The sequence below is a fragment of the Mus caroli genome, unplaced genomic scaffold (assembly GCF_978045245.1).
Source record: "Mus caroli unplaced genomic scaffold, Mus_caroli_1 scaffold_7, whole genome shotgun sequence".
Taxonomy (NCBI): Eukaryota; Metazoa; Chordata; class Mammalia; order Rodentia; family Muridae; genus Mus; species Mus caroli.
The window spans coordinates 57,704,660-57,727,215 of NW_028227262.1; the positions used below are offsets into that span (position 1 = coordinate 57,704,660).

The following is a 22,556-nucleotide window of genomic DNA, read 5'->3' on the forward strand; positions in this document are numbered from 1 at the left end:
CAGCACAGGACAGTCATAAGGCTTAAGGTCCTCAGGCCTTGTCAGACTATTTTGTCACTTGTTGTGACTCCACTATAAAATGATTTTAAAATTACTGAATTGTTACAAAAGGTGTTGTGTACCCTCCAATATGACAACACCCCGCAGGAAAATTTAGCTGTGTGAAACTTGTTCTCCCAAGTCCTTCAGTGGCCTAGACAAAGGCCCAGCTTGGCACTGTGGCTCCTGACCCTGGTTTGACATCCTCCACATGACGGCTGGAAGTGGGCCTTGGCTCTGAGATCCTCCAGGAATCACTGTCTGGATATCAGGGCATCCCTTTGTTTCCTTTATTTTGAGGCTGCTTCTATTCTGGCAGCTGGTCCTGGTTTCCTATTTAGAGAAGCAGCAAAGCCCACTTCTTAAACAAATAGATGTAAACACTTTGATCCAAAGACAAATGAGGAATAACAGTGCAGGTGGTACTCAGATAATTTTTTTTAGGGTGTTAAAGAAGTGACAGAAGTTTGAGAGGAAGTGGATGACAAGTTGCAGGAAATATTTTCTTAGTTTATTTATCAGGTTGACAAAGTGTCCTCACACAATCTGTTTCTCTCCTGTCCCCAGGGATCTATGCTGGGGCCACAGAGACTGCTCAGGATGCCTTCTAGGACCTTCTCAAATGAAGTATTAACACCCAGGAAAAAAAACTAATGGGAGGAGCTGAGATCTCTACCTAGGAGGCAAGGCTCTTTACCCATGGCACCAGACATCATTTCTTACCCTGCTAGTAAATGACCAAAACTCCGAGAAGGGAGTGTACAGTGTGAAAGATAAATTCTTAACTATTTACTGATAACCACTGATTGTTCTTGGGAAGGAGAATGCCCTGGTCGCACAAGGAACACAGTCAGCAAGTGTGTCCACTGGCTTCACTGCTTCCATAACAGGGTCTTTATATGTGGCCCACACTAGAAATCACAATCCTGGGATCACGGGTAGGCATTCGCAAGTCTATATTAAAGTACAACTCTCCCTCTCTTCCCTCTCTCTGTGTTTTCATGTAGAGAAGTCTCATACACCCTACCTGTTTCTCCAACTGTAAGAGCTTATGAAACTAGAGGGCTGTTCTAAGTGAGGCCAACTTACTTCCCCATCACCCTGAAAACAGTCTCTTTGCCTGTGACAGCCACACTCCACCCTACACCCTGGCAATCATCACCCCTCCATTAGACCTACCTGTACTTTATCATCTCAAGAATACTCTGTGAAGGGGCCAGCAAGATGGCTTGGTGGGTACTGGCGCTTGCTGCCAAGCCTGATATCATCAGTACCACTCCCAGGACCCTCACAGTGGCAGGAGAAACTTGCCTTTGCAAGTGGCTCTCCGACCTTCACACACTTACTGTGGCAGAAGAGAGTGCTAGGTTCCCTGGCACTGGAACTCACAGTTGTGAGTTGTCATGTGGGTGCTGGGAACTTAACTGCCAACCTATCTCTCCAGTCCCAGTCACCTTAAATATTTTTCCATCTAGTACAGTTCTCTGAAGATTCGACATCCCATTCTTTTTTATTGCTGAATAATATTTCATATTATGAGCATGCCACAGTGAACTCATCTATCAAAGGACTTCTGGGCTGCAGCCAGTTTAGGCTTAACCCATGAATCATCTTACCCACAGGGTTGTGAGAACATCAATTTTTATTTCTCTGGGATAAATGTATTTTAAAGAACATGTTACCATCATTTTCAGCCTTGATCTTCTCTTACATATCCATTACTGAGGCCACGTAGATGGCTTAGTGGGTAAGAGCCCTTGCCACAGTGGAGAGTGAGAACCAGCTCCCACAGGTTCTCCTCTGACCTCTGCATGCACTGCCCTGCTTGAGTGCCCAATTTGGCTTCCTTCAATGACCCAGTATGGTTGAGATAAGTAAGCCAAATAAACCTTGCCTTCCTAAGCTGCTTTGTCATGGGACAGTTGGATTGAAGGAGGGTCATTTGGAGGGCACCCTCAGGCTCTGAGGACAAACAGAAAGAAACAAATAAATAAATGTATATATATATATGTATATAATACATGTGTGTATATATATATATATATATATATATATATATATATATATATACATATACATACGTACATACATATGTTACTGACATCTGGATAACCAAAGAGCTGCAACCAAAGGGTCCTGTGATCATAATGGTCTAAAGACTACAGTCTCCTTGTGTCCTACCAGGTCTGTTTTATGTATCTTGGTTACCTGCCTGCCATGGGATCCAGGCACTCTCAAACTTACTAATGCATCCTGTGTGGAAGACACTGGCTGCCCACAGCAGGTCCTGGATGAAGAACGGATCTGTCACTGTGAATTCCTTTGAACCTCTTTAGTTTTAGCCACCTGATCCTAGCACCTGGTTAAAAGCAAGAAAGGCTCAGGGGTGAAGCCGGGTGTGTGATCTCCAGCGCTGGAAACTAAAAACAACAAAGCATCACCAAGAATGCCCAGGAAGAGTTTGCACAGACACCCTGGGGGAGAGTTGCTTTTATTTCCTGGAAGAGGATGGTGGAACTTTCCCTCCTCCTGTAGCATGTGGTACTCAGCCCGGAAGACATGTTCTCTTCTGGGTAGCTCCTCTCACCCCCATTCCTGGTCCAGGGACCTTAGAGCCTGAGGGTGCCCTCCAAATGTCCCTCCTTGTATCCAAATGTCCCAAGGCAAAAGCGAGTTAGGAAGGAAAGGGTTTATTCGGCTTACTTATCCCAGCCACACTGGATCATCGAGGGAAGCCAGGCACTCAACCAGGGCAGAACCTGAAGCCAGCGCCACGGAGGAAGACAACTTACTGGCTTGTTCCGTATGGGTTGCTCAGCTTGCTCTCTTAACACTTCAGAACCTCCTTTACAGAGGCGGCACAGCCCACAGTGAGCTGGGCCCTCCCTCATCAATCATCAGTTAAGAAAATGCTCCATAAACAGGTCTACAGGCCAATCTGATGGGGGTATTTTCCCAATTAAGGCTGCTCTCCCCAGAAGACACTAGTTGGTGTCAAACTGACAAACAAAAACTACATAGACTAGGAATGGTGGCCTCTCAGAAACCCAGCGAGAACTTAGTATCCATTCCAGAGAGTTTCTCCTCCAGGAGGCTTCCCCAGCCGGCCCGAAATTCAGCTTCATGTCCTTGTTCATGCATGGCATCAGCCTGTCACTTTTCTTTCAGATCCCGCTGGTCGATCCAGGTCCTAGTGCAGCTGAAGTCAGGTTGCACCGTCTACTTTCAGGGACGTGTTGTTCCCTCACTAACCTTTCGGATATTTCCCTTGGAGCATCCATGGGGCTGTTTAACAGGAAGTTCCCAGTGTTGTCCTGCTGATGGATTGATCCCGGAATATCTCAAGACCTTCTTGGCCCCTGGGGAAGTGTGGCTTTGGAAGTGGGTGGGGGGGGGATCAGTGAGCGCTCCACACTGTCCTAGGGCGCCTGTCTTAGTGCTATGTCCTGGCTCCACCGCCAGAGGCTCCAGACAAGGCGGAATGAACAAGAGCTAGCCGGCTGGAAGGCTGCCACCAGAGACGGGCGCGCGACGGAGGCCTTAGGCCACACGCTACAGGCTCCGGGGCTGAAAAAGCTCGCAGGATTCGGCGCGCTCTAGGGGCTCAGCACCCGGCGCGTGCTCTCCGCTTTCCCGCCAGCCCCGCCCCCACTGCGCTCGCCCTGCCCCACGCGGCCACCTGCTACCCAGCGCGCGCCGGTGGAGGGCGCGGGAGCGCGCGCCCGGGAGCTAGCGAGGCCGGGAGGATGGCGCGGGCCTCACTAGTGCAGCCGGCGCTCTGGGCGCTGCTGTTGCTGCAGGTAGTGGGCCCCGCCGCGGCCGCCAAGCTTAACATTCCCAAGGTGCTGCTGCCCTTCACGCGGGCCACGCGCGTGAACTTCACTCTGGAAGCTTCTGAGGGCTGCTACCGCTGGTGAGGCGCGCGGGCCCGGCGGGAGGCGGCAGGTGCGCGCGGGAGGGGGCTTGGGCCGCAGGTGCGCGGCGTGCTCGCTCCAGCCGGCCCCGCGTGACCCCGCGGCGCGCGCGCGCTCTCTCTCTCTGCGCATGGCGCCCGGGCCACTCGCGTCTGGGCTGCGCGGGAAGAGGAGGCTGTGATCGCGGCAATGGAGGGCAGCGCCGCATGTGCCCTCGGTCCCCTGCTGACAGGGCCCTGAGGTGCTCCAGCTTGAACAGCCACGGCTCTGGAGTCTGTGGGAGACGGGGGAGGTGGGACTCACCCCTGGCGCCTGACTGGTGTGAGAAGAGTGTCTGTAGAGACCTGGGCAAGGAGTCTGTGGGAGACACACCACACCCGTTAAGCCACTTTGGGAGGGTCATTAAATCTTGGATGAAAGGACCATTTTCCAGCTCAGAAGTGGGAGGCAAAGGAATTAGATGCTGGTGGAGTAGGGTCTGCTTTGATGACCTGGCTTCCAGCAGGGTGTTGTGGTCCAGCCTTTGGCTAGGCAGATGAAGGGAGAACTTCTCATTGCTGGGTGCAGGCTGAGTAGGGTGTGATCAGGTCACACCCTTGACCCACACCCTCACTAGTGCGACATAGTCCCTTCCTTCTCTCAGGCTACACTTTGCTGCCAACCTCCTTAAGAATGTGTTTAGGTCATTGGTTCTCAACCTGTGTGTTAAGACCCAGTTTGGGGCCTCCTGTCAGATATTTACATTACGATTCCTAACAGTAGCAACATTACAGTTATGAAGTAACAACAAAATAATTTTATGGTTTTAGTACAGTTCAACAACAGAGGAATTGTAGTAAGGGCTTACAGCATTAGGAAGGTTGAGAACCACTGATCTAGGCTAAGGCTTAACTAGCTAGGTATGTGTGTTAGTGTTCTATATGATACCCAGAGCTCAGACCCACATTCTGCTATATGTACTTCTCAAATTTAATTTGTTTTAAAAGTCTGCCTCATAGGGGGTGACACTGTACCCCTATAGTTACTTCACTAGGGAGGCTGAGGCAGTAGTGCCGCTTTGAGGTCAGTCTGGAGTGTCTTTAGGTTGGCCTCTGGAGTATGAAGAGGCAGAGTCTTTCTATTGCAGTTTGGAGTAAATGCTTTACCCAAGGGGAAGTGTTTATTCTTCTCTGGGGCCTTGTTTTGAGTGAGGAGATCAGCTGTTAATACTCTGGAGGGATACATGCTCACTCCATTGTTGCAGTTGTCTGCTTGATAGATGGGCCAGCGAGAGGAAGCTGACTATTTTAAACAGCTGGCTCCAAGGGAACCCATCTCCTGGCGCGTATTTGTGTGCTGCTTCCTAGGAAGTTCTGTATGTTTCTTCCTAGAATAACAGTTTCTGTCTTTACTTCCTCTCTAACTGCACTTTCCTGGGAGTTGCTGATGGGTCTTGGCAGATTTTTATATTCTCAGTAGGAGGACTGGGAAAGGTATTCAAAAGCTCAGATACCTCAGCGGCATGCCAAGTGCCCTCTGGATTGTTTAGTGTCTGGTGGCTTTCATCCTAAGGTGTGGTTGAAAAGTGTCTTCTTTGAAGGTGTTTGGTTGCAGTTTCCCCCTTACTTCGCCGGAAGATGGCCTGTCAGTCAAGCACAGTTCAGAAATGTTATTCTGAATACAGTCACTCGGTGCTTTAGTTTTGAGAATCCTGGAGGTTTTGAGAGTTGGCAGAGAGCTAAGACTCACACCTGCAGTCATCTCTCCCTGGAGGAGATGGCCTCTTTATCCAGGAGTACTTCAAGTCTCTGAGATGAAAAACAAAGACAATTTAACCCCTGCCAGGCCCTGGGGGTGTTGCTCATCCTTGGAATTCAGTGCTGAGCGCCAGGTTCTCTGAAGTTACTGCATGTCTGAGCCTGTAGCTTCAAGGTTACCTTTTCTAGTTCCTGAATTGTAGCATCCAGTAACTGGGAGGTCATCTGGTCCGTGTTGCTGCGTTTGAGGGAATGCAGAGAGGGAAGAGGTGGCAGCTCACTCACAGTGTGGTGATGGTGCTGAAGCTGAAGGCCTTCCAGCCCATCCAGGAAGCAGAAGCCTCTAGTCCATCATCCATCAGTGGGACCTGGGGCCACAGCCTTGGCAAACTTGCCAGGCTCATTTGTCTTTCCAGTTAAACCCAGACAGCTTTGCTGCAGACCAAGTTGTGATTTAGCGTAAGCTATTTTGCATGGAAAATTATTTTATTGGTTCCTTTAAAAGGTATCCTTGTATATACAAATGATATCCACAAAAAGCTTGAATTGAGAGGAAAAAAGAAATTTCACCCTTGTCTTTCAACTTTGCTCCAAACTCAGGCTCATTGTGGTCTCCTTTCAGTTCTGTGGTTCATTAAGAAGGTGCTCTGTTGGGAAGTGGAGTAGATAAGGCAGGAGAGAGAAGTGAGGATGAGGCCCAGGTAAAGTCTGGAGACCCTCTGGTGTTGGTCTATACTTGAGGCAAACCTTGTGCATCCATGCCTGTGCATGTGTGGTATAACTTCCCAGCTCATTGAATGAATGAGTCAGTCTTACCTGAGGTAGTAGAGAAACCTGCCCGATAGATTTGCCTAGTTTGGTCCTGAATCTTCTTAGCTAAGGGATAAGTGAGTTAGGACAGAAAGATGGGGAGAGTTGTCGGGAAGTGGCAAGTGAAGAAAGCACTTTACCCTGCTTGGCTGAGAGTAAGAATTCACTACAGTTGACATAGACTTAACATTTCTCTCGCTGTGCCCATCTGTCTACCCATCCAATGAACCAGGCTGACAGCCTGACTTTATATGTTACTGTCTGTCTGATTAACTAGGCGTAAGGCCTGAATGTAAATGACTTTGGGTAGGGCCTCATTACCACCCACCCCCATTCTCAAATTTCAAACAAAACTGTATTTTCAGTAAAGACTCCCATCATCCTTTGTTCCCTTGAGCTAGACATTTACCTTATCAATGGCAATTCTGTTGCATGACCTTCAGCAATCTTCTCTGATCTTGATGCCACCATTTGAAGATGGTGGCATCAAGACCCACTAAAATAGGAACATATGAACACACACACACACACACACACACACACACACGAAAGATTGTTTAGTTTTTTCTTTTTGTGTGTGTGTGTGTGTGTTTAAGATTTATTTATTTTATGTGTGTGTGCCTGGTGCCTGAGGAGGCCAGAATAGTGTTGGATCCCCTGGAACTGGGGTTACAGATGGTTATAAGTGATAAGCGGTCGAATTGGTGCTGGAAACCAAACCCTCATCCTCTGCAAGAGCAACAAGAGCAACACGTGTTCTATATCACTGAGCCATTTCTTCAGCCCCTTTATGGTTATTGTAAAGACAAAGAAAGGTGACTGTCTCTTGATGAGTTGGCACACACAGTTATTTGTGTCCACCATGCCTTATTTGTGACACTGTGTTTGTGTGTATATTTTGTTTTTCTCTTTAGGCATTTCTCACTTTACCCTTGTGCTCAAGCCTGTATTATAATATCTGGAGGCTGGAGGGATGGCCCTTTGGTTAAGAGAACTCACTCTTCCAGAGGACCTGGGTTTAACTCCTAGCACTGATGTGGAGGCTCACAGCTATGTAACTCTAGTTCTAGGGGATCTGATGCCTTCTTCTGGCCTTTGAGGGCATGGCACACACATAGGGCACACATATACATATGCAGACAAAACACCCATACCCATATAAAATAAATTAGAAAAGAAAAAAATTTTATTTTTATTTTATTTTATTTTATTTTATTTTATTTTATTTTATTTTATTTTTTGAGACAGGGTTTCTCTGTGTAGCTCTGGCTGTCCTGGAACTCACTCTGTAGACCAGGCTGGCTTCGAACTCAGAAATCCGCCTGCCTCGGCTTCCCAAGTGCTGGGATTAAAGTGCGACACCACTGCACGGCTAGAAAAAAATTTTAAAGATTTTTAAAAATCCATAATAAACCCTGAGCTGGCTAGTTTTTATGGGAACTTGACACAAACTAGAGTCATTTTGGAAGAGGGAACCTCAAGTAAGAAAATACCCCCACCAGATTGTGAGGAAGTCTGTGGTGCATTTTCTTAACTGACGTTTGATGTAGGGAGGACCCAGTTCACTGTTGGCTGTGGAGCCCGTGAACTGGTAGTACTTCAATAAGAAAGCAAGCTAAGCAAGCCATGAGGAGCAAGTCAGTAAGCAGCACCCCTCCATGGCCTCTGCATCAGCTCCTGCCTCCAAGTTCCTGCCCTGACTTCCGTCAGTGATGGGCTGTGACCTTAGAATTATAAGCTGAAAGAAACCTTTTCCTCCCCAAGTTAGCAATAGAAATCCGGAGATAAACCCCAACTCCTCTTCATAGACTGGCTGGTCCCGAAGTTCTTTTATGTGTTGAAGCCGTGAATCTCTATTTTTGCTAATTCAGGTCCCTAAAAGTCTAGGGGAACTCTTCAGGCTGCTGAGAGCAACAGTAGAGAGCTTTACCTCCTGCCTCTGTTCCCCAGACTGCTAGCAATAAGGATTCCCAGAGCAGTCAGAGTGTCACTTTAACAAAGAGTGGACAGGTAATGGTGACATCCCTATGCACTGGACTGTGCTCCAGAAGGAGCAACAGTGAAGGAGTGGGTGATGCCCTGCTTCCTGGAATTCAGGGTTGGACTTTGGGAGCATTTGCACATGGCCTGTGGAAGAAATGGACAACAATCCCAGACATGTATTCTGGGATACTTCTCCCTGGAGGCCAGCTGGGCCTTGAGTACAAACGGAGAGAACAGCTAGGGCTGGGGCTGAGCATGTTGGGAGAGGAGGTGCACTTGGTGAGGTGAGGGTGTTGGGGAAACACAAGAACAAAGTGAAAGTAATTCAACGTTCACTTGAATCCCAATGAAGCCTGGTAACACATTCACCAGAAATATCCCTGTCTCTTATCCCCAATGTAGGTGGTGACTGTCTCACCTCATCGGTGAGAGCTGACCTCATAATTTGGTTAACTGCCCAAAAGGGAAGGGGTGGGGAATGTTCAGGAATTTGGATCCTTGTCCGGCTGAGCATCTTTGATTAAAAAAACAAAAGCAAAACTGGTTGGTTCTCACCAGGGTATCAGAAGGTCCAGAGCTCAGCAGGCAGAGGTCACGTGGGCTTTGGTTAGGGGACAGGTCAAGCATTGAGATTTGTTTTCTGAGAATCATGCCTACTTGGCCTCCAGGGCTGCCTGCTGCAGAGGTTTCTGAGGGGTGGGACTCGAGAGGTGTCTCTGCTTGCTCACTTTACAGGACTGGTGTGAGAAAGGTTCTGGAAACTGTCAGCATGTTGGCTTGAGCCGACCTGGAGCCCTGGGTGGTTTTCTTCTACTTCCTTTGTGGGGTTCCTCTATTCTGCCTGACCCCGAGGTGGCTTCTACCCATAGACTCATGAGAGATGGGCCCTGCAGATAGGTGGAGGGTAAACTGGGTTGACCAGAAGTCCAGCCTTCCCATCCATCTCCTTTGATTCTCTTATCCCTCTCCCTCACCCCTTGTATTTTCCCGTTATTTTCTGACCTGACCTCCCTGAGTCTCTGTTCCTCTTACTCCTGCCCAGGTCCTGGCCTATATTCTGAAAAGGGGACAGCTCTCTTAAAGGCAGTGGCACCCAGAGAGTTGGAGCATTCTGTATGCCAGTGGGTCTCATGCAGCCATGGTGAGGAGAAAGTGTCACCCTTTCGAGCTCAGTCTCCCTATTATTTATTTACTGGTGCTGGAAGAGAACTCAGGACCTGGCACGATCTGGGGAAGCACTGTTCTACGAAAACTTAAACCCGTCATCTCAGAATTCACTCTTGATTGTTGAGACCTGTTTAAAGATTTTCCCGAGTCAGTATGTGGATAACAGTGTTTTACTTATTTACTTTATAATGTATGCCTATGAGTCTTTACCTGTGTGTATTTGCCTAGTGTCTGTAGAGGTCAGAAAAGGGTGTCGAGTCCCCTGGAGCTAGACCTAAGAGCAGTTGTGAGCCACCTTGTGGGTGCTCAGAACTGAACCTGGGTCCTCTGCAAGTGCTCAATGGCTGAGCCGTCTCTTCAGCCCCTCTCCTATTTTAAAACAAGAATTATGTAACCCAGAACGTTGCCTCCTAACCGTTTGCGCAGTTCAGGGCATCAGCGCACCCTGACATCCATCTCAGAACTCTGCCTTCTAAAACTGAAACCCTTAGCCGTTAAACACTAACTCCCCACTTCCTCCTACACTGCCCCTGACAACCCGCCCTCCTGCTTTCTTCTCTTTCTTTCTTTTTAAAAATATTAACCAAAAGTTTTACTTCCTAAGTGACTGTCCCCTTCATAGCCTCCTTCTTTCTAAGTGTTTGGCTGCTTCCGAGAGCTTCTGTGAGAAGCACTGACCCCAGGTTCAGAACTTTTTTTTGCGTCTGGTTTTCTGGCAAGCCCAACAGAGTGTCTGTTTACCCTGGTGTATAAGGTTTCCTTTCCAGTAAAGGTGAATTAATTTAAAGAAAAAAAAAATCGGAAGATAGTTCAGCAGTTAAGAGCACTGACTGCTCTTCCAGAGGACTAGGTGTTAATTTTAAGCACCCATTATGGTTGCTCACAGTCTCCCCCGCTTCCCCCCCCCCCTTTCCATGCTCACACATACAAGCAGTCAAGAAACGCACAGAAAATAAAGAATAGAAAGCTGCAAATGGTGTTGGATGTGACTGTGCTGAATCAGGTGGTGAGATCCCCAAGGTGGGTGTGTTGGGTGTCCAATGCTATTAGAAAGTGACTAAGATAAGGAATGTAATGGGGAAACCAGTCTACAATCGTTTGGACCTGTGGTGAGGCAGGACATCATGGTGGGAGTGGGTGGTGGGCCAAGGTCAGTTTACCTCTTGTAGAAGCAAAATGGGAGGGAGAAAGGGTCTGGGGCCCCAATATATCAGTCAATAGTGTGCTCTAATGCCCTGACTTCCAGAGGACTAGGGGTAACTTCTTCAGGGTTCTTGTATCTTTCAGTGACTAAGTGTTCAGGATAAGGCCTTCTGGAGACATTTAAGGGCCAAACCACAGCTGTGGGAAAGGTCATGAGAAAGCCCTGGAGTCCAGGCAGCTGCTCTTGGTGGTTAGAAACTGCAGGACCAGGAGACCAGTGTCCCTGCTAAAGCCCAGTAGGAACCAAAATGGTAAAGCTAGTTTGTCTTCTAACCCCTTTAAATATTATTCTTCACTTAATCCTAAGGAGCTATTTTTTTTCAATCCCTAAAACCTGCTCTATCTAGAGGGATGGTTATAGCCACTTAAGTTGAGGTGCCTGAGACCTGGAGCCTCCCAGCAGAGTGTCGCTGGGGTGTGAAGTGGAATTGGGCTCTTCAGCTGGTGCCTGGCTTGCTTGGCCCCTCCCTCAACAAGTTTGAAAAAATAAATCAGTCAACTTTAAGAAATATATTTAAAAGTACATTTAGAGGTGGGGCTGGTCAGCTGCTCACTGATGCCATCTTCTGCAGGTTCCGGGAAGTCCTTAGCATAGTTTTTTAATGTTGTACCCACTACAAAGTAGCAGGATTATGTCATTGCTTCCTGGTCTAAGCTGTGTTGAAGCCATTGTTTTCTAGGCATATGGTGACATGTGGCAGTTTCCTGATCTGTCACCTGGGGTTCTAATATGACTATTGGGGACACAGCTGTACACATCACACTTTACTATTTAACACAGAACAGAATTATCGTATAATAATGAACATTACTGTGGTGTGTTTATTACAGTACTGGGTCTGTAGGAAACATGACTGTGAACCATAAAGAGCTCAGCCTGGAGTATTCACCTCCCCAGCCTTGAGATGCTGTGTGTGACAGGAAATGCAAGCCAAAATGTTTGCAATACAATGAAGGGATGTATGTAATTTTGACTCCTGAAGGAGTCTCTTAGGCAAGATTTGTTTCCGGTTTCTATGTTGGAGTTAGAAATGAATGCATGGTCACTAGGATCTGCTCCTTGTTCTTAGGTTTTGGCTGTGGTGTCCCTTGGCTCACTCTTAGGGTAGCAAGATACTATGGCAACCAACCCCCACCCCCACCCCCATTCCAGTCTGTGTGGACATAAGCCACAACACCTGTTCTAATTGGATCTGCCTGAGGGACATATGACAGTCCAAGTCCATCTCTGTGACCTGGTGCACAAGGCTTTTGTTGGCCAGTAGTGTGTTTGTCAGTATCCTCAGTGTTCTCTGGAGTCTCCTAGACTGAGAGAGGATAAAGGCTCTGTCTCTTCCGGCTGCTGTTACAAACCCATAGATGAAAAAAAGTGCCTTGAAATAATGAGAATGTCTTCCCTTCATGCTGGAGGAAGTCACAGATGTCTGAGTGGCTGTGTTGTGAGGCTGTGTCCCACTTGCATACTACCAGTTTCGTGTTGTGTTCTTGGGTGTGTCTGTGGTGGTGGTGGTGAACCAGGCAGCTCTGAGAGGCCTCTTTAAGTGGCACTAAGCCCTTTCTCGAGGCTCTGTGCCCATAGCCTAATCACTCCCCAGTACTGCTGTCTGGGGAGCTAGGATTTCAATGTGGGAGCCGGAGGGACACGACATCATCCTAGGCAGGTCCACCCAGGGGAGTTAGGTGCTGTTACAGAAAGAGGTAGATGGAGGTCGAGGGCATCCCCTTCCTGAGTGACAAGTCAGATGTGAGTGTCTTTTCTATGCCTGTCTACTGGATTGTTGGTGGGGAGAGGATGCCTTTGAAGCTGTTGTCACCAGGAGACTTTGGAAGGAACATGGCAGGAGCCTGTGAGAAGGTGGCCTGGCTGTGTGACAGGCACTGAACCCAGTGTCTGCAGATGTGAGCTCTCACCTGACCAACGTTGGGACTGATTCTGAATACACTTGGAAAGCTGTGCAGCACCCAAGGCTTTCTGCTTTACTCCATAGAGTTGTTCCAGTTTGCTTTATACTTAAAAACTTTGGTGTTAAGAAAATTTCTCACTTGAATGTCCTGTGAATCCTTGGGGAGGCAGACAGATTGTAGTGCTTAGACCCCAAATAGGAAAGGGCAGCAGACATTCCCTAACTCAGTTCAGGAGTGTACAGTATACCAGCTGCCCACAGACCCCAACACAAAACCCCTCACCACAGTGTGTGAGAGAGTTAAATCCAGAGAAATGTCAGGGAGCAAGAGGGTGAAACCCAGGAATGCAAAGTTGGCTTGATACTAAAACAAAACAAAACCTCAGTGTAATGTTAGCAGCAAAAGGAAGGAGGGCACTAATTGTCACTGATGGCAGACCTAGCTTTTGTCAAGAGCACAGAATTCCTCAGCCACACCTCATCCATCCAGCTAGCCTACTGGAAGTTGCAGGCTTCCCCTTCCTGGCCCATGTTCCACCCAGCCCTGAGTCCTCCTTTCTCCCTTCTGCGTTCTCCTGCTTACCTCCTACGGAAGCAGAAGCTACACAAAGGCAGAGGCTCATGTGTGTGCTGAATTCTTCTCAACATCATAGGTGATCCAGCAAAACTCACATGGTTTGGATCTTCAGTATCCCTCAGGGCCCGTGTGCTTCAGGCGTGGGGTCAGCAGAACCTTTAGAAGGTGGGGCTTAGAGAAAAGAAGTTGTCTTTGGAAATGTGTTCTTGAAGGATTGCTGGGTCTCTAGTTACACTGTCTCCTCTTGTGAGCAGCATCTTGGTCTCCACACACTGATGCCAAGAGAAACAACTAACACTAGGCTGGAACTCCTGAAACCATAGGCCCAAGTAAGCCTCCCCTCCTTATATGTTGCTTTTTAAAATAGGGATTTGTCATTGTTTTAAAAGCTGACTACTCCTCATGGACTCAGAGAATGGCTGAGCATTAAAGATTCCAGGAGGACCAGTGGCACAGGGGGAACTGAGAGGAAGGAGGTGTTGCCCTCTGCCTTAGCTGTGAGAGTGGGAGGGATGGGCTACTAACAAGGACATGTGACGTGCAGGGAGGCATTTGCAAAGGGATAAAGATAGGGGAGTTGTGGGAGAGAGGGGCTTATAAGCTGAGATCTGACTTCAGATGGTTGAGGCTTCTGCCTGAACCTGCCTGTGGATCTGAGGGTGTCAGTGTCTGTGTCTGCTCTGTTGGGGAGGCCTGGAGGAGGAGGCAGAACCAGAATCAAGGTTCAGGGAAGCACACTGACCTGCAATTCCTTGCTCTTGTGGTTAAGAGTCCTATAAACATTGTAGTGAGGTAGTCTCTACTGACCTTGTCCTGTTCCCAGCCCCCAACTAGGTTCTTCCTCCCCCTCTAAGAATCAGTGGATAGATAGCTAGAGTGCAAACCAGAGGTACTGTATCATCAGTTCAGGATCGATAGCCTTAGACAGGGTAAAACAACTTAAAACATAGTGCCATAGGGGATTTGAATGAAATGTGTGTGCCTCAGTCAACGTTCCATTGCTCTGAAGAGACACCACCACCATGGTATTTCTTATAAGGAAAGCATTTAATTGGGTCTTGCTTATGGTTTCAGAGGTCTAGTCCATTACCACCACAGTGGATAGCACATAGGCAGATATGGAGCTGGACCTGGAGCTGAGAATTCTACATCCAAATCTACAGGCAGAAGGAAGAGAGAGCTACTGGTCCTGGCTTGCGCTTTTGAGACCTCAAAGCCCACCTCCAGTGACACACTTCCTCCAACAACACCACGTCTAATCCAACAAGACAACACCTCCTAATCCTAAATAGTGTCACTCCCTGATGGCCAAACATTTAAATATATGAGCCTCTGGGGGCCGTCTTATTCCAGCCACTACAGGGTATAAACATGTTAGCTTTGGGATGCCAGCCACTGGCTTTGAGAATTGCTGCAACTCAAAGCTCAAAGGTCTTTGGATGACAGTCAGTATTGGTCCCTAGCAGGGCAAGTCTGCAGGTCTGGTGTCACAGCTCTCACAGACTTTTAGAGTGGTAGAGAGTAGAGTCTTTGTAGAGGTGGGCAGTTTTGATGTCTACTGACTGGATGTAGAGTTCCTGTACCTGCAGTTGCCCTGTCAAAGCCCAGAACTTGGCTTGAGTGAGCCCCCTGCTGGAGGTAGGAATCTCAAGTGCTGGGGCTCCAGTCTCTATCAAGTTATCAAGTTCATCTCCAGCAGATCCTGAAGGTACTCAGCTCTTCCTGGGTTGAAGCTGTATATCTATAGAGGACATGCTGGACCAGGATGGTCTCTGATTGGCCGAATGTAGACACACAAATAGGGTGAGCATAGAGCTAATCACAGAAGAGCTGTCAGACCTGATGGGAGAGGGGAAGATCCTTGTGCCTCCAAAAGATGGTCGGAAAGCTCTGTGTTGGAGCTCCATGTACCCCAACAGCAGTAGGACTGCTGGCCTGTGTTCAGGATCCCCCCTCAGCTGGGTAAGAGCTTTGTGTCTTGTTCTGTCTGATATTCCCTAGTCCTTTCCAGCTAGACTTTGTTCCTATTAAATGAGGATATGGTGGTTCATACGGCAGGTGAGTGGCAGTTCCCTGTAGCACCTTTACCTTTCTGCAGATATCAACAGTGAGACAGGCCATACTGCCTGATCCTCAGCCCCGCTGTTTATTGTGCTGACCTAAGGTTCCCGGGAAACACAGGTGTGTCATTTTCAGACTATGAGACTTGCCATATGTTCCTTGAGGGTGAGTACACTGCTGTCTATTGGTTCTGTACAATTGGGGAGGTGCCCTGAGGATAGCAGTTGATTTAACCTGGGCATGGGGGTGCACTGAGCAGAAAGCCATGTAAACTGGTTTCCATTTCTTCTGTAGAACATGAAACATGACACCACCCACGTGGGCAGACCTGGTGGACTTTTTCTTTGCCTTCTCAAGTTTGACAGGTTTCTCCTGATTGGTTCTTTTCTACAACTCATTTGCATACACAGTCAATTAGAGTCCACTAGGCTTTCTGTAACTAGGAGACAAGCCATGTTTTCCCCAGTTTTGCTTCCAGCTTGGTCTTAGTTGTTTCTGCTATCTTTAGAGGAAGAAGCCTAAATACTTCACAGTCCAGTTCCCAGCCATAGTCAGGCTTCCAGCTGGATTAAGTCTTCTCTAGACAGTCAGTCAGTCAGTCAGACAGTCAGACTGTCAGACAGACAGACAGACAGACAGACAGACAGACAGACAGATGAACTTGTTCCCACTGTTTCAGCCTTAGCCTTTGAGACGTGCCTATAGATGCAAGCCAGGGAACCAACTCTAGCCTTCAGGACCTGCCAGAGATGGGAGAACTGTTGTTCCTGCCTCTCTTGTCAGTGACCCACTCTCTCTGCCAGGAACTTGGCACCCCAAAGCCTTACCCACCCAGTGGGAGCTTTTGAGCTACAGCACTTGCTAACGGGTACCCCAGAACACAGGGCTGCCATATTTCTAACTTGTTAGTTAGCATCCTGGGCCACCAAGGGTCTCAGTTTCTGATTTCCTGTTTGAGGATCTGTGTTCCCATTTCAACTTTTTACTCCTGTGTGACGAATGCTATCTTTGTCTGCCCTCCCTGTTATTTGTGAGGAGGCAAAAACCCAAGATAAGAGAATTGACTCTCAGTAACATCTTACATTATGATTAGAACTTTCAGTAGAGGAAATGCCCCTTCTTGATAGGAAATGAGGAAAGAGAGGCCCAAGTCTCAATACCCTTTTCAAGAGCTCACCCCAGCAACCTAATCCTCTCCCACTAGAGATTGTACATCCTCCCAGTAGCACTGAATGCCTATGACCAAGCCTGTAGCATATGGGCCTTTGGGGAACATCCAACACACAATCTATAGCTATCACATAGACAATGTCACTGCCCGGAAAAACCTGTACTCCTCACATTCACCCCTAATTTCCAGCCCTAATAAGTTTGTCCAGATATTTTAATTATAAGCCATATGCCTAGATTGGGCAGATCTAGTACTATACTAACTTATTCTCCAGCTATAAAACCCCTTGCTATTTGCAGTTTCTCCCAGCCACGTGGTTCTGGTCTATTAGGACTTCCTCCTCCTCTTCCTCCTCTTCTTCCTCCTTCATCCTCCTTCGATCTCTCCTTTTCCCTCTACCTGCTACCCCCTCTTGAGCCTCCAGTTTCACCTTTCCCCACCACTGCCCAATCACAGGCCTTTTACTGACCAATTAAAATGGGGAAAAGGTTCACATGGCATCGTCTGAGTAGTGAGGGTCTGCTCCTTGGGAACAGCCCCTCCTGAGGAACCAGTATTAACATTAGAATACAAACAGCACAGCCAGGTGCGTGGGACAGGGTGGCGCACTCCTTTAATCCCAGCACTCTGGAGGTAGAGGCAGGCGGATTTCTGAATTCGAGGCCAGCCTGGTCTACAAAGTGAGTTCCAGGACAACCAGGGCTATACAGAGAAACCCTGTCACAAAACAAAACAAAACAAAATACAAACAGCATCAGAGCAACCCACCACATCACTCTTTCCCTACACTGTCTCTTCTAGTGGTTCCTCAAGTCATACCTGCGTTACTAGGACATTCACAGCAGAACATGACTACCCATGACCTCCTAGACTGTTTGGGCTTTACCAGAGTTTCCAGGAAGGTCCTCTTCCAATTTACTGATCCAAGCTAGTGTCCTACAGGGCAGTTATTTGTCCTGTTTCCATAGTCTCCTTTGATGGATGTGAATTTTCTAGCCACACACTCTCTCTCTGTCGCTCTTTTTCTGTCTCTCTGTGTGTCTCGTGTGTGTGTGTGTGTGTGTGTGTGTGTGTGTGTGTGAAGCTTAACCTTGAAAAATATCTTCAACTACTACTGAATAAAGTCCATCTCTTGCATAAAGAGTGAGAGACTCTTCCTCAACTTTGTTCTTCCCCCTTGGCTTCTGAAGTGCTGTATCCTCAGAGGGATGCCTCAAGCTAACCACACATGCCTTTCCCTGAGAATTCCATCTCCCCTCACTGGTGGCTGAGGTTGGTTTAGTATTTCAGACTTCCTGCAGCAGCTTAGTTGGTACCTGTGTTGTGTCTCAGTGTACTCAGTTGTGATGGGAGTTGTTGCTTGTGACCACCTGGCTTCTAGCAAGACATTAGCTGGACATGAGGCTGGAAGTCTGGAGATGTCTGTTCAGGTGTGCTATGTGCCACTGTTTTGTGTCGAACAGCATATTATGTAACCGAGGTTGCCCTCAAACTTGCTATATAGCTGAGGAGGACCTTGAATTGCAGATGATCCTGAGTTTTGAGATTACTGGCAAGGGCCACCCACCATGGCTGGCTTTTAGCTGTGACTGACTCTAGCATGTCTGTGCTGTGTTGGAGACTGGGCTAGGTGAGGCTGAGGCACTTTGCTCAATGGCTGTCCTACCCTGGGCACTGGTCACTCTGCATAGATAGCTCTCAGTGTGTGTGACAGGCAGGACAAGTCTCTGCCATCACCCTGCCATCTTGGTGGCATTCATTCAGAGGCCACTTGGAACTTGCAGTAACAGTGAATACCCACTTAGCATCTGGTAGGTGCTGACATTTGTCCTCAGTTCTCCTTGACCTGGGACTGTTGCTGTGCTGTGTTATGGAGCTGAGGCAGTGACACCTGATGGCTTCCCCAGCATGTTTCCAGCTGTCCAGCTTACCTGTTGCTGGGCTTATCTGCCTCTCCCCTTCCTGTGGTTGTGAGACCAGTCTGAGTGCATAGGGACCGGTTATCACTATACTTTGTGGTCTCCAGGTGCTGTAGAAGCCATATGGGGATGAAGGATAACATCTGGGTGAGTGCTCTTGAGTCCAGCCTGGATCAGATCCAGTATTTGTACCTCATGCATAAATCCTCTTCCTGCTGATGAAAAATTGCATCAGTAACTCATAGGTTGAAAATATTGCATAGAAAATTCCAGAAATAAACTATTCAATCAATAGGTTTTTAAATAACTTTGATTACGGTCTTGTTATAACTTGTATTTTATTATATTACCACTCAATCTCTTTCTGGGCCTAATGAGTAAACTAAAATTCACCGTAGGTGTGTGTGGAGGCATAGAGAGAGGCTGCAATAGTTTCAGGGGTCCTCTGGAGTCCTGGGCTTGCTCCCTGAGGTGAGGAGGCCTTGTGTAGTCCCATGGAGAAATCTCGGAAGGTGACTGTTGAATACAGAGGCTGTGTCCAGGTGCTCAGTGTCTGGCTTGATTTGCCTAGCAGGGGCTGCGTACAGTGACTCAAGCCCTCGGGTTGCAGAGCTCTGGTGCTGGAAGGCTTGGTTTGGCTTCTTTCCTTCTTTTGTTTTCTTTTGGGTTGATGTATGAGGTGCCTCACCTCTGTTCTGTGTTTCAGTCCAACAGGATCCCAGGTAGAAGCCTCTTCTCTGGCTCCTGTGTCTTGCAGTATGGTTCCAGGGAATGATCTTTCCTCTCTTTCCACAGGTCATCCACCCGGCCAGAGGTAGCCAGCATAGAGCCATTGGGCTCCAGTGAACAGCAGTGCTCCCAGAAGGCAGTGGTGCAGGCCCGCTTGACCCAGCCAGCCCGCCTGACCAGCATCATCTTTGCAGAAGACATCAGTAAGGGTTTTATGGGGGATCCTTGGTGGGGTTGTGAGACAGGCTCCCTTGAGACATCTACCTGGGGTCTAGGAAGCGTCCTTTCAGGTTTTTCCTCACTGAGACTGACTTTCTAAACTCATAAATTAGCATTTGTTACCTTAGATACTCTTAACTGGTGTCAAATCAAAGTGAAAAAATTTGACCTACTATAGGAAACCATGTCTTTTTGTTCCCTGTATTTGGTTCATTATTTTGTAGATGTGGAGTACAGTTTTCCTCAGGATTCATGGTAGGTTGGTTCCAGGGTCTCCTGGGATGCTGTACTCCTGGGACCAGCCCCTCAAGTAATCTGGTGCAGTGCTTGCTTAGAACTGTTTCCTGTATTCCTCAATCATCTCAGACAACACGCAATGCTTCATGTGTTGCAAAGCGCTGCAGATCAGCAGACCGTGTGATCTAAGGGGTAATGGCAGGATGTGAGTGCCCAGTACAGAGGATGTTTCCTGAGTGTGTGCTTGCTAGAGTGTTGCCTTTGTGAATCCCCAGATGCAGGAGGCCGACTGAACCTGGAGAGCATGTGACCTTCAGTTAGGCTCCCTGCACTGTGATGTGGTGGTTTCCATTTTACTGTGTTTATTATTAGTATTTTCCAGCAGTGCAGAGGTTGAACCCAGGGCCTTATGTGTGTAAGGAAGTCCTGGATCACTGAGCTACATGCTCAGCCTCTGCTAGGAATTATTACTTTAAAAATACTTTATCTTATTTATGTGTACATGTCTGTTCTGTGTGTATGCCATGGAGGCCAGAAGAGGGCGTGTGATCCCAGGAGCTGGACTTAGAAGTAATTGTGAGACAGCTCATACCCAAGTCTTCTCTTCAACCCCATATTTTAAATGCTGAACACTATGCCTTTTCTTTTTTAAGATGGGGGGTCTTTCCGGGCGTGGTGGCGCATGCCTTTAATCCCAGCACTGGGGAGACAGAGACAGGCGGATTTCTGAGTTCGAGGCCAGCCTGGTCTACAAAGTGAGTTCCAGGACAGCCAGGGCTACACAGAGAAACCCTGTCTCAAAAAACCAAAAAAAAAAAAAAAAAAAAAAAAGATGGGGGTCTTACTGTAGTCCTGGCTGTCCTGGAATTCCTTGTGTAGACTAGTACACCAGGCTGGCTTTGAACTTATAGAGATCCCCCTGTCTCTGCTTCCCAAGTGCTAGGATCAAAGGCGTATGTCCAGCCTGCTGAGCACTATTTTTAACAGGAGGCGATCTCACAGATTCCCTCATGTTAAACATTTAGAGTGCTCGGTTTCAGTTCAGTGTTAGGAATGCTAGTTTTATGCACACACAGCTTGGGCTTATTTATTTCCTACCTACCATAGAAGCCCAGTTTTGCTGGGTCACAACATACACATTTTATTGTTTTTAAAATGGTATTTTAATTATATTTATGATGTGTGTTTGTGTGTGGGTGTATGCATGTGAGTGCTGGTACTCGTGGACATGAGAGGCTTCGGATCCCCCTGGAGCTGGAGTTGCAGGTGGTTGGGGGACATCTGATATGGTTGTGTCCTTAGGAAGAATAGGCTGTGCTACAAATGGCTCAGGCCTCTATCCAGCCCATAGTTTTTGTTTTGAGGTAGGTCCAGTCTGCCCCTGAACTACTAGACCCTAGCAGTTCTACCGCCTCAGTCCCCTGAGTAGCTGGGACTATAGGTATATACCCAATACCTTATTGAGCACAGCAATATAAGAATTTTTAAGGCTTTTGATACATGGGCTAATACAGATAGAACAAGTGTTTCTATCTGGTGCCTGAAGAACGGTCAGAATAACTAGTATTATACAATGGTTGTCCTCACTCTAGAGGGTTCTCCAGGAAATTTTGTTATCTGTCTTATTTGTGAGGAAGTAGAAAGTCTGTGTATAGGCTGGAGAGATTAAGCAGTTAAAAGCACTGGTGGCGCCGGGCGTGGTGGCGCACGCCTTTAATCCCAGCACTCGGGAGGCAGAGGCAGGCGGATTTCTGAGTTCGAGGCCAGCCTGGTCTACAAAGTGAGTTCCAGGACAGCCCGGGCTATACAGAGAAACCCTGTCTCGAAAAACCAAAAAAAAAAAAAAAAAAAAAAAGCACTGGTGGCTTGCTCTTCCAGAGGTCCTGAGTTCAATTCCCAGCAACCATATGGTGGCTCACAACCATCTGTAATGGTATCCGATACCCTTTTCTGGTGTGTCTGAAGACAGCTACAGTGTACTCATAAATGAAATAAATAGATCTTAAAAATGTGATATACTGGGTAGTCTTATAGAAGGTTGATGTAAGTAAAACAGGGAGGCCAGGGAATGGCTGCACAAACCTGGAGACTTGGGTTCCATCCCTAGAACTCAAGTAAAGGAGGACAGAGAGAACTGGCTCCACAGAACTGTCCCCTGTTGTCCCCTGTGTCCACATGTGTGCTGTGCTAAGCAGCCTCCCTACCTATCATCCACACAGTCATAAGTAAATAAAAATTTTCAGAGAAGCCGAACAAACACCAAAAGAACAAGTACGAGGGGCAAGCATTAGTGTGAGTCCTGATCTTGGTGCACAAGCAGAGAGAGAGAGGTACAGTCAGCTACTGTGTTTGCCACTTCCCTTCGTAGTTGCAACCTAAGCACTGCTACACTTTCCTGGAGGAATTTTTCCTCACACAGCTTTAAATGTGGGTTAAAAAGAAACGATGAGAAAGCCAGTCTTCCTGTCTGGGTAGCTATGCTAGCTACCAGAATATACTGCTTGCTCCTGGGGTAAATTAGGTTCCTGCTGTGGTGTGTTGGGTTCTCAGTTACTGTAGTCAATGCCACTGGAGGTGGGATGGTGACAGGGCACCATTCTCAGTGCTGTTCTTCTTTGTCCCTGCAGCTACAGGGCAGGTGCTGCGCTGTGATGCCATCGTTGATCTCATCCATGGCATTCAGATCGTCTCTACCACCCGTGAGCTCTATCTTGAGGACTCTCCGCTAGAGCTGAAGATCCAGGCTCTGGACTCAGAAGGTGACTGCACCCACTGCTCTTTGGCAGGCTACCATCTTGGCCATAGCTCGGTTGCTGTGTCTTCTTATGACTGGCTGCTGCTCCAGCCAGAAAGGGAGAGTCACTGTCAGGGGAGCAGTGGAGGGGGT

At 47.8% G+C, this 22,556-nt stretch overlaps 1 protein-coding gene across 1 annotated transcript in view; it reads left to right on the top strand.

The window, feature by feature from the left end:
• The first annotated feature begins 3,487 nt into the window (after positions 1–3,487).
• Nup210 (nucleoporin 210) overlaps positions 3,488–22,556 on the top strand; it is a 101,676-nt gene continuing 82,607 nt past the window's right edge. The window contains exons 1-3 of the mRNA XM_085840295.1: positions 3,488–3,952; positions 19,280–19,416; positions 22,297–22,428. Coding sequence (XP_085696421.1) covers positions 3,786–3,952; positions 19,280–19,416; positions 22,297–22,428 — 436 coding nt within the window. The 5' untranslated portion in view covers positions 3,488–3,785. The remainder of the gene's footprint in view (positions 3,953–19,279; positions 19,417–22,296; positions 22,429–22,556) is intronic.